At 44.8% G+C, this 12,550-nt stretch overlaps 1 protein-coding gene across 1 annotated transcript; it reads right to left on the bottom strand.

The window, feature by feature from the left end:
• Positions 1 to 1,684: 1,684 nt before the first annotated feature.
• LOC117876016 (mas-related G-protein coupled receptor member H-like) lies at positions 1,685 to 5,608 on the bottom strand. Its single transcript, XM_034767707.1, has one exon. The coding sequence runs from the start codon at positions 5,569 to 5,571 to the stop codon at positions 4,603 to 4,605; it is 969 nt and encodes a 322-aa protein (XP_034623598.1). The 5' UTR covers positions 5,572 to 5,608; the 3' UTR covers positions 1,685 to 4,602.
• Between the last annotated feature and the right edge of the window lie 6,942 nt (positions 5,609 to 12,550).

The following is a 12,550-nucleotide window of genomic DNA, read 5'->3' as shown; positions in this document are numbered from 1 at the left end:
ACACTTTGTGCTTAGCTGCATACCATCCAATCATTATCAAATATCGTGTTCCATCAGGCCTATACTTCCATCATAACAACTTTAACTTACTTAACAATAAACATTTGCATGACTTTAAACAAATCTGTAACCCATCATTTCATTTTGTCCTTTGCGGTTTGGAACATTTAATACATTGTCCAATCTTACGTTAACGTCATATTGCGGTCATGCACCTGCAAGGTGAATAGTGTTCCGCTTAACCATTTCCATCCTATATGCCCTGGCTTGTGGTTTCGATTATAACTTCATAACTTGTTATTCACATAGCATAGCCAATCAAAGCACAGAAACAACCTTAAGCAGCTGTAAAAATAGGTTATGCATGCTTTTAAACATATTTCCACTCTACAAGGAGTTTAACTTCTGTCCACTAGTAAGTGTAAATTCTCTCTTGTAGCATTACTTTTTGCAAAGCTTCATGGGACTTCAGCCAATATACTGATAGTCCCTTAGCATAACTAGGAAGAATGCTTAGAGCCTATGTGCTAACATTATCTTTTCTCAGACCTCCAACCTTATGAGCACTCTGGTGTTACAGTTCACCTCTTCAGGGACAAGTGATAGTGGAAGAAGAAAACAGACATGAGTTTTGCAAAGGATTCCCAAAACCAATCACTCCTTACTTTACCTAGCACAAGAAATATACAGATTTAGACAAAACAACAACACACCTATGCGCATTTCCTTGTGTGTCCCTCTGGTGAAATCCAAACCGGTGATTTGCTAGGCCTCTCCAATTCTTTGACTCTGGGAGCCAGCCTTACCCTGCTCTGCTGTGAGAACCCCCACTCCTGGGCTGTTCACACACAGCCTCCAGCATGTAAATTGCTCCTTGGATTGTGCAAGCGAATGACACTAGCCAATATCTCCGGTCTCAGACACAACCCTAGGAACCTCCGTCTTGCAGTGTCCAGTTACGCCCGCTGGATGCTGCAAGATTATATGAGTTCATCAATTTAGCAAAGAAATTGATACATACCAGGCTTTTTATCCAAAGGGGAGTCTCTGACATGCTTCAAACCAAACACACTGCTTCAGGTACATTTGTTAACTAGATAGATTTTAAGTGATTATAAATCAAAACACAACAAGTCGGATTTGGCCAAATGAAATAAAAGCAAAACACATTCTAAGCTGATCTTAACACTTTCAATGTCCTTACAAACTTAGGTGCTTCTCACCACATGCTGGCTGGTTGCCCTTCAGTCAGGCTCTCCCCTTTGATCAGCGCTTCAGTTGCTTGGTGGTGGTGGTGGTGGTGTCTGTAGATGTAGGTGGAAGAGAGAGAGCGAGCATGGCAAATGTCTCTCCCGTTTATCATGTCCTTTCTTCCCTCTTGGCTTTGCTCCCCTCCCCCTTCAGAGTCAGGTGAGCATTACCTCATTGCAGTCCCAAACTGACCAAAGGAAGGAGGGTGACTCACTTGAGAGTCCAACAGATCCTTTTGTTGCTGCCTAGGCCAGCGTCCTTTGTTCCTGTGAGGCTGGACTGGGTTTGTCCCGTACATGCCCTGATGAGGTGTGAACTGTCTCTCTGTTCTTGGAGAGTTTTTGCCTTGGCTTGCTTTAAGCCATAAGGATACATTTTCAGCCTCATAACTATATACATGAAATTATAACCTATAATCGTACTGTAACAATTACTATAACATCACTATAACAACCATGCTCAGTGCATCATGAGCCTTCCAAAGACACCCAACACAACAAACTTTGCATTGGATACCACACAATCATTTTATAAAGATGAACATGGGGGTGTAGGGCATTCCCCTGAGATACAGGGCATCACACCTTGCCACTTGGGTTTATGCTTTGGGCTCCATTCAGAGTCCTCTGGGGTGTCCCGGGTCACCCTTGTGTAAATGGCATCTCCAAATCAGGAAGTCTCTCTTTCTCCTCTGCAATCAGTTCCTTCCACTCTCTCTTCTCCACCCACCCAAAAGGGCCAGTGAGAAACCCTCTCTTTTATAACCTTCTGACCCCTTTGTCAGGTGACCCCCGATCAGCCTCATAAGGTGATCAAAGTCCCTCACGGGGAGATCTGTTGGCTAATTACCTCCCACTGTGGAGTTTAGAATTGAAAAATGGTGTGCCCCGGGCTGCAACCATCTCTGTGTCCAAGCATTCTGTGTTTGAATGGACAATCATCAAAATTAAACAACCTTTCATTAGTAACCCTGGGCCACCAGCCCTTGGAATTTTAGTCCAAGATGGAGAAGACAACAGGGAGGCAAAGACCAGCTTTACAGCCAAAATAGAGTTCATAGCTTGATAAACAGACATACAGAAAGTTCATCACCACACACAGAATTCATAAGTTGTAAACTGATTCCCTAAATAGTCACACAGAGTAACAACATGATGAATACAGATGAAAAAGGATTAGACAGACTCACACCAGGCACTTACCAAAGTGATTTGGGGGCACAGGTGCCAGGCATTATTAGTAGATGAATTTTAATTTATTAATTACTTTCTAGTAATTTTGGATTGTTTCCACCGGCGTGGAGGTGAAAGGTTCAAATATCAGCTGGGATTAGCGAGTGGCCAGAGCTGTATGGAATGATCAACAGCATTCCATGGGAGTGTCTCTGCACAGGGGATCTGGCTGAGGAATGAGTTACACAGGGATATTCCTGCATCACTGTTGTTTTGTTATTTCCGCCACCACCATTTCTCCTGACCAATGCATTTTACTCAGCGTATTTACAGGGACAATCACGAAGCTGCTAGGAGTCTCTGACAATAGTTCGTTGCAGAAGAGACAACATCCATCAGGTGACACCAGGAGAAATTTGCCACCAAAACTGAAATTGCTTGTCAGGGACATTTCTATGTAAGCAGAGTCAGAATGAGCCCTCCCCTGACATCTGGTGGTGAGCTGTGGAAAAGGACTTCAGGGGCCGATCTCGTTTGCATGGGCTCACCCACCCTGCTTAGCATGATGGGACTGCTTGCCCAAATGGTCACGTTGGCTGCTGTGGGATTTCCAGTCTCGTTGTTATTGGGGCAGGAGTAATGAAGTGTTGTTTTCCTGATTAGGTGAATCAAAGACAGTAGAACTGTACTTGGCATTTTATGACTGAGGGACTTGCCTTCAACTAAGTAGCACTTGCTAGGCAAGGGACATGGGTTCCAAAGCCTGGTGAATTGATGGGGGAGGAGGATAAAAGATATTAATACTGGGGTGTCTTGCTACTGGGTAATAGAGCTAATTTTGATCCTGTTAGGAGTCTTGTTATATACTGCAAAGCTGAAATCACTGATACCTAGGTTTAAGTGTTAGGCCTACTTTGGGCTAGTAGTTCTGAGTACATCTGCACTGAGGCTCACCTGCTGAGAGCTGTGTTAAGAGGCAGAGGCCTGAAGACATATTGGTGAGTGGCTAGCCAAACAGCTGGTGGAGAGGTGTAGCTGGTGGTGAAGACTACAGTCCCTCACCAGGTGATCTATTGCTAGTGACCTCCCCACAGAAGTCACACTTGAATCATGGGTGTGCCTTGGGCAGCAACCATCTCCATGCCGAAGGGGATTCCATTTGAATGGACGACCATCAAAATTAGACAACCTCAGGTAGCATCCCAGGGCCACCAACCCTTAGAATTTAGTCCAAGATGGAGGTAAAGAGGCAGCAGGAAGGCAATAAAACAGGTGTACAATCAAAATGATGTTTGCAGCCGGATACCGATACATGCAGAGAGGTCATCTCACAACAAATTCATAACCTGGAAATCGATTCCCCAGATTGTCACACATTCCCCAAATCGTCAAAGCCGGGGTGAATACCGAGGAAGACGAGTTAGAGAGGAATACCCGGCAGTTAGCCAGGTCATTTTGGATCACATGTGCCTGGCAATATTAGTAGAGGAGTTTGAATTTGATTAGTCGATAGTTAGTTTGTCTTATTTGCATTGGAATAAAGGTAAATGATTCAAATATCAACTGGGATCAGCGGGAGTCCAGAGCTGCATGGAATGATCCCCTACCTTCCATGGGAGTGTCTCTGCGCAGGGAACTGGCTGGGGAATGAGTTACACAGGAATAGTCCTACATTGGTGCTACTATTATTTACGCCCCCCCCCCAACTCCCGCCCACCACCACCATTTCTCCAGGCCATTGAATTTTCACGCAGCATATTTACAGGGAAAGTGGGGAGGGCGTGAGGTGTCCACGACACTAATTCTTTACAGAAGAGACAATAACATTCACCAGGTGACACTACGGGAAACTTGCCACCAAAACTGAAATTACGTGTCAGAGGCATTTTTAGAACAAAGCAAATCAGACCATAATGGACCTGCTCCTGATCCCATTTAAGTCAACAGGATTTTCCAAACTGATTCCACTGGGAGCAGGTTGGGGCCCATGTGACCCATTGTTGTTCTTTACAACTGCACATAACCCTGGGGATCCACTCTAGGGAAGGACTCTGCTCTGGGTGGGGAAGAATTAGCCAGTGACCTACCAGGTCCTTTCCCATTCTAAGTTCTTTGATTCTGGGATCTAGGGAATCTCCATCCTAAGAACAGGGTCTCCCAGGCTGGGTGCTGTAGGGATTTAAGTGACCGTCTCCATTGGCTCTGCACTGGTGGTCTTTCCATCTTCTCTGGAATCTGTCTTCTCTTCAAAAACCATCTGGAGAGCGACCTTGATGGAGCCACAGAATCGCCGCTTCCCATAGCTCCCGACTAGAAAGTAAATAAATGGGTTGATGCTGCTGCTTGCAGAGGCCAGCATGTGAAATATCTCACTGGAATCGAATATGTTATGATAAAAGAGGAAGATCTGGACACTCTGAGGGACAGTGAAGAGGAGGAAGAAGAGGATGGTGAGCAGGATAACAGCATAGAGCTTTCCTGGCTGACGTCGCTGTGAGCTATGTTGAACCTTGATGAACAGGGTCAGACTGGACAGAACCATGATGGGAGTGAATATCAGGACATTCAGAAAACACATGGGTAGGAAGGATATGACACAGTGTTCACCTGAAAGAACAATACAAAAAACACCCACTGGACAGGAGAACAGCATGGAGAGAGCCCAGAGCAGGGTGCAGACAATGGCAGACAAGTGTTTTGGCCGGCGGCATCGGTGCCAGATCGGGTAGAGGACAGAGAGACACCTCTCAGTGCTGATGGCCGTCAGGAGGTACAGGCTGGTGCTGTACATCAACAGAGCAGGCATGTTAAATAGCAAGAATACGTAAATAAAAACATCATTCACACAAAATGGATATTCCACCACACAAACTATGAGATAAGCAGTCGAGCAGAGCAGGAAGAAAGTGTCGGAGACGGCCAGGTTGAGGATGTAGACGGTGAAGGGGTTCCTCTTAATGTGGAAGCCGAGGAACCAGAGCACGATCCCGTTCCCCACCAGCCCGAACAGGCAGATGAGCAAAGCGATGCCATCAATGGCTCCTGGTGGTGCATCAAACAGTAGGCATCCAGTCTTATTATATTCCACTTCATAATCTAGGTAAAACAATGTTGGGGGAAGAGACACTGTGCTCAGCTCGGCCATCATGAAACCTCTGCTGCAGGATGTCGGTCTCTCCCCCTCTTTCACACACACCTGTTAGCAGAGAGTAGACAGAGGGGGATCAGTGACTTGGACATCCCCAGCGCTGTGTTTCACTGATTGATCCAGTCCCTCCCCAGCCCCCTGTCCAGGTAGAGCCAGATCCCATTGAGTGGGAGTGAGAAATATCTGGAGAGATAATGGCCATGGGGGATGCTAGGGACAGAGAGAGACCTGGAGAAAGGCTGATCGGTGGGGAGCATCCTGAACTGACAGCAAGTGACAGAGACAGAATTAAACACAGGGGCTGAGCTGGACAGACAGACAAGGACAGAGAAACAGAAATTGGACAGGATGTTGCCCATGTAGGGACAAGGAACAGCACTGGGGATGGGGTAGGGCCAGGGGAAGTGGATAATGGGAGAGAGAAAGAGAACAAACATGTCTAATTAATGGTGGCAAAGAGCTTTGAATCCATCCAGCAGTTCCTTACCTTCTTTCCTCCCTGGGGCCTGAACTGAGTGTTTACAGGAGCCGGGCTGGGCCGGATCTACTTCAGAATCTGAGTGTCTTACAGTCACTAACTGCAATTCTTGGATCTTCTTGGGAAAGTTTTTCCAAGTAATAATCTGTTATCCAGACATGGAGAATGTCTCTGCCAGTCCCTGTGACACCCAGCACCTCCCAAGTGTAGGCAGAGAAATGTCTTGCCCACCCTGCGTGGTGGGACACAGAGATCACAGCGTCAGGAGGTCTCGTGAGCACTGGGTGGTTTGATAACATCAGGTAGCGACAGGGCTCAGCACATTGCTCCTGCTTTCCTCAACGTAAAGGAAATGACTTGCCCAAGATTAAATTGCATGATGTTAGATGTTGTAGAAAGCTGCATTTATGGTGAAGAGAAATATGGGATTGGGGAACAGTCAAAAATTTCCAATCTATATTCTTTGTTGTTGAGAAATTAGGTTTTTGTATCAATCAATATTTTTGCAATAAATGTCCAAATTCCTTGCATTTTTTATTGTTTGTTGGAGAACTAAACATCACAGGTGGAAATATTTTAAGCATAAACAACAATATTTTTATCCTCTGTGGTGCCTCATGGGAGCTGTAGTTTGTGTTACCTCATGCTTCCATTCTCTATGGGCCAGGCTATCCTGCTGAACTAAATCTCCCACTATGTACTGCGTCCATGTGACTACTGTAATGAACTGCCTCCTCTCACCAAAAGGGAAGACTGTGGTGCATCATGGGAGATGTAGTCCAACCTGGGAGCCCAGTCTATAGAGGAAAATGGGAATTAGTGGCACTTGAACTATATCTCCGAAGAGCAACGATGGTGACATTTCAGAATTGAAATATTTTGGTTTTTAATTTTTCATTCAAAACTTGAATCTTTGAATGGAAAAATGTATTTAGAAACAATTTTTTATTTGTCCAAATCATCCAGGGGGAAAAAAATCTTTCTTCTTTAACAGCTCTACTGTGGGATTCTATTGTATTATCTCAGAATTGATTCCGATGAGAGACCCAGTAACAACAAATGACCTTTACAGCAACTTGGCGGAAGATCTGAACAAACTGCATGAGGACTGGACAAGAACTGTGAGTCTGGACACAGATAGAGCACCCTCAGTGATGGACAAGAAAGCTGGAGTTGTGAGAAAATTGAAGGCCAAATTGCAAATCAACCATAAGCAACAGTTTTTCACTGTATTTCACATCAAGAAGCTCTCTGTAGTAAAATGCTGAAATTAAATCATGTGATGGATGTGATTGTTAGAACTGAACATTTTATTTGAGTTTCAGGTCTTAGCCACCAGCTTTTGGAAGAACGGGACATTCATCATGGACTGCTGTATCACACTGAAGTCATTGGCTAAGCCAGTACGCTGGGTTGAAGTAATTTTTTGAATTGCATGGTGAGATCCAATTTTTTCATGGATCGGGAAGTGAAAGGTGTCACTGAATTCGAGGACAATGAACGGCTTCAAGACATTGTTTTCATGGTGGATATTACACAGCATCTCAACTCACTCAACACAAGAATGCAGGGGTGCAACCAAGTAAGGACAGAATTCTACACTACCATTCACGCTTTTGAAATTAAGCTTCAGCAGCATAATGTGGGACATTTTTTCCTGCCTTGAAATCGCTACCTGACACTGTTGGGACTCAATGTGATGAGGCCACAGAAAGGTAGATGGGCAAAATTGCTGAACTGAGACAAGAATGATTCTCTGATTCAGGAACCATGATTTATTACATTTTCCACCAGGGTTTGCTTCACAGGGTCTTCGAATGTGGTATTCTTTTAGCAGCAGCTAAATGTTGCTGACAAATCAAGTACATGGTCTTTCAAAGAATCATAGAATATCAGGGTTGGATGGGACCTCAGGAGGTCATCTAGTCCATCCCCCTGCTCAAAGCAGGACCAGTCCCCAACTAAATCATCCCAGCCTGACCTTACCACCTCCCTAGGTAACCCATTCTTCACCATCCTCCTAGTGAAAAAGTTTTTCCTAATATCCAACCTAAACCTCCACCACTGCAACTTGAAACCATTACTGCTTGTTCTGCCATGTGCTACCAATGAGAACAGCCTAGATCCATCCTCTTTGGAACCCCCTTTCAGGTAGTTGAAAGCAGCTATCAAATCCCCCCTTATTCTTCTCTTCTGCAGACTAAATAATCTCAGTTCCCTCAGTCCACATTTCCATTCATGCCCACAAAGAAATACAATTTTTCTTGAAATGCACAACACTCTTGATCTACCTTTCTCATAGACTCATAGACTCATAGACTTTAAGGTCAGAAGGGACCATTATGATCATCTGGTCTGACCCCCTGCATGCTGCAGGCCACAAAACCGTCCCTACCCTTCCCTTGACTCTGCTGATGAAGTCCCCAAATCCTGTGTTTTAGTGACTTCAAATGGCAGAGAACCCTCCTGCTAGCGATCCCTGCCCCATGCTGCGGAGGAAGGCGAAAAACCTCCAGGGCCTCAGCCAATCTACCCTGGAGGAAAATTCCTTCCCGACCCCAAATATGGCGATCAGCAAGACCCCGAGCATGTAGGCAAGAGTCACCAGCCTGACCCTTGTAAGCCATTATACTATTTACCTTCCATTACTCTGTATTCCTCAGCTAATATGTTTTACCATTAGACCATTCCCTCCATAAACTTATCTAACTTAATCTTAAAACCAGACAGGTCCCTCGCCCCCACCGTTTCCCTCGGAAGGCCATTCCAATATTTCACCCCTCTGACAGTCAGAAACCTTCGTCTAATTTCAAGCCTAAACTTCCCCACGGCCAGTTTATATCCATTCGTTCTCGTGTCCACATTAGTACTAAGCTGGAATAATTCCTCTCCCTCCCTTGTATTTATCCCTCTGATATATTTAAAGAGAGCAATCATATCCCCCCTCAGCCTTCGTTTTGTCAGACTAAACAACCCGAGCTCCTCTAGTCTCTTTTCATACGACAGGTTTTCCAGTCCTCTGATCATTCTAGTGGCCCTTCTCTGCACCCGTTCCAATTTGAGTTCATCTTTTTTAAACATGGGAGACCAGAACTGCACACAGTACTCCAAATGAGGTCTCACCAGCGCCTTATACAACGGAAGCAGCACCTCCTTATCCCTACTAGATATCCCTCGCCTAATGCATCCCAAGACCGCATTGGCTTTTTTCACCGCCACGTCACATTGTCGACTCATAGTCATCCTCCGGTCTACAAGAACCCCTAGGTCCTTCTCCTCTTCCGTTACTTCTAACCAATGCGTCCCCAGCTTGTAGCTAAAATTCTTGTTAGTCATCCCTAAATGCATCACCTTACACTTTTCACTATTAAATTTCATCCTATTTCTGATACTCCAATTCTTAAGCTCATTCAAGTCTCCCTGCAGAATATCCCTATCCTCCTCCGAATTGGCAACGCCTCCCACCTTCGTATCATCCGCAAACTTTATCAGTCCACTCCTGCAATCGGCTCCGAGGTCAGTTATAAATAGATTAAATAAAATGGGTCCCAAAACTGAACCTTGAGGAACTCCACTGGTAACCTCCCTCCAACCTGACAGTTCACCCTTCAATACGACCCGCTGCATTCTCCCCATTAACCAATTCCTTATCCACCTCTGGATTTTCATATCGATCCCCATCTTTTCCAGTTTAACCAATAATTCCTTATGGGGTACAGTATCAAATGCTTTACTGAAATCCAGGTATATTAGGTCCACCGCATTTCCCTTATCTAGTAAGTCTGTTACTTTCTCAAAGAAGGAGATCAGATTTGTCTGGCACGATCTGCCCTTCGTAAAACCATGTTGTAATTTATCACCCTTGCCCTTAACCTCAAGGTCCTCAACTACTTTCTCTTTCAGAATTTTCTCCAGCACCTTGCATACTACAGATGTTAAGCTAACAGGCCTGTAGTTACCCGGATCACTTTTTTTCCCTTTCTTGAAAATAGGAACCACATTAGCTATTCTCCAGTCTAACGGAACCACCCCCGAGTTTACAGATTCATTAAATATTATCGCTAATGGGCCTGCTATTTCCCGTGCCAATTCCTTCAATATTCTCGGATGAAGATCGTCCGGTCCTCCCGACTTAGCCCCATTAAGGCATTCTAGTTTTGTTTCTACCACGGATACGGTAATCCCCCATTCTGTATGCCCCTCTGTCACGGTGCTAGTATCACTAATCCCTTCATTGGCCTCATTAAACACCGATGCAAAATATTCGTTGAGATATTGCGCCATGCCTACATTATCTTTAATCTCCTCTCCGGCTATAGTCTTCAGCGGTCCCACTTCTTCTTTCTTTGCTTTCTTCCTATTTATATGGCTGTAAAACCTCTTACTACTGCTTTTAATTCCCCTCACTAGGTCCAACTCTACATGGCTTTTGGCCTTTCTCACTCTATCTCTACATTCTCTAACTTCACTAAAGTAAGTTTCCTTACTGATCCCTCCCCTCTTCCACTCTTTGTACGCTTTCTGTTTTTTCCTAATTGCCCCTTTAAGACGGTCGCTCATCCAGCTCGGTCTAAATCTCTTGCTTAGTAATCTTTTTCCCTTTTTTGGGATACAGGCCTGTGACAGCTCATGCATCTTTAACTTAAAGTAATCCCAGGCTTTATCTGCCTTAAAATTCATTAATATGTTTGCCCAATCCACTTCCCTTACCAGTCCCCTTAATTTGTTAAAATTGGCCTTTTTAAAATTATAAACCCTAGTCTTTGATTTAATTTTGTTACTCCTTCCATTTAGTTTAAACCGGATTAGCTCATGATCACTGGAGCCCAAGTTGTCCCCTACTACCACTTCCTCAACGAGGTCCTCACTACTCACCAAAATCAAATCTAAAATGGCCTCCCCCCTCGTCGGTTCAGTTACCACTTGATGAAGGAATTGATCAGCAAGCACATCTAGGAACATCTGAGCCCTATTATTGCTACTAGCGTTTGTTTCCCAATCTATATCCGGGAAGTTAAAGTCCCCCATAATTACACAGTTTCTATTAGTATTTACTTCCCTAAACACATTAAATAGTTCTTTATCCATATCCTGGGTCGATCCTGGCGGTCTATAGCACACCCCAAGCACTATCCCTGGGGAGGCTCTAGTAGTCCTTTTACCCAGTGTGAATATTGCCCAGACGGATTCTGTGTTATCTATTCCATCAACTATTATTTCTTTACAGCTTATCTCACTATTGACATACAATGCCACCCCGCCACCTTTACCTTTGTTCCGGTCTTTCCTAAACAGCGCATACCCCTCCATACCTGTATTCCAGTCGTGACTGCCGTTCCACCACGTTTCAGTTATTCCTACGATATCTGGTTGCAATTCTCGGACCAAGAGCTCCAATTCCTCCATTTTATTACCTAGGCTTCTCGCATTGGTGTATAAGCACCCTAATGTATCCTGTGTAGCCTGTCTCCCTTTAGTAACACTATATGTTACAGGCCTCTTTGTGTCCTTCCCCCCTCTCCTTCTTATGTCCAATCTCATCTCCCTGGCTATTTCTCCTCTTATCTCACTCACCTTTTCAATGTTGGAATCTGGCATGGAGATTAACTGTACATCTCCCAACCGTCTCCCCAAACTGCCTAGTTTAAAGCTCTTTTGATAAGATGAGCCAGCCTCCCTCCCAGAAGTCTATTTCCTTCCCTACTCAGGTGAAGCCCATCCCGCGAGAACAGCTGTCTGTCCCCGAAGGCCTCCCAGTGGCCATACATCCCAAAGCCCTCCTTATAGCACCACTCCCTTAGCCAACTATTTATTCTCTTCTTGGCTAAACAAAGAAATGATGAACGGTAAAGGTAGATCTTTTCTTTTTATTTAAAAAGTGTAAACCGGTAGTGTGCCGGTTTACCATTGGCAAGAGCCATCCACCCTTTGACTTATCTGAAGCTTTCTTTTCTTTGATTTGCCACTTGGGGTATCTAGTCTCCAGCCAGCAGGTAACACTCTTCAGTGCCATTTCTGGACACATACCAGCTTCCACTAGACTTATGACTCTTCAGCATGACCAACTGGTTCTACACCCATTTGTGAGGTTTTGCTGGATTGTTGCACAGCAGTCCTGGTTGATCTTAAAGTACAAATTAATGCTACTCACTAGGATTTGAACCCACCCTCAGGTAGACATGAGGGTCCAACGACAAGTTGACCACCATCATACTCATAAGAAATGTATGGCATGTCTACATGGCCCTGGAGTTTGGACTACAGCAGTGATTTGTGTTGCACCCTAACTCCCCCGGACTACATCAATGCACACTAGCAGGACATACACGGTGGTATTAGAGCTCAACCCACTGGTGCACTCTACAAATAACACCCCCATATCATGGAGTGCAGGGTCATGTAGACAAACATGACAATTCACAGGGAGTCTGTAAGCTGGATGAAACAGTTCCATGGTGGAGGGGGGGAAAGGAGGGGGAGGTTCTGTCCTGCGGGCTGTAT

The sequence above is a fragment of the Trachemys scripta genome, chromosome 4 (assembly GCF_013100865.1).
Source record: "Trachemys scripta elegans isolate TJP31775 chromosome 4, CAS_Tse_1.0, whole genome shotgun sequence".
NCBI classification, from domain to species: domain Eukaryota; kingdom Metazoa; phylum Chordata; order Testudines; family Emydidae; genus Trachemys; species Trachemys scripta.
The sequence above is the reverse complement of the archived record's forward strand: the minus strand, read 5'-3'. Positions and strand labels throughout refer to the sequence as shown.

Excerpts from the sequence above, each read along its gene's own strand:
- LOC117876016 (XM_034767707.1), bottom strand. The coding sequence starts at position 5,571 with ATGATGGCCGAGCTGAGCACAGTGTCTCTTCCCCCAACATTGTTTTAC.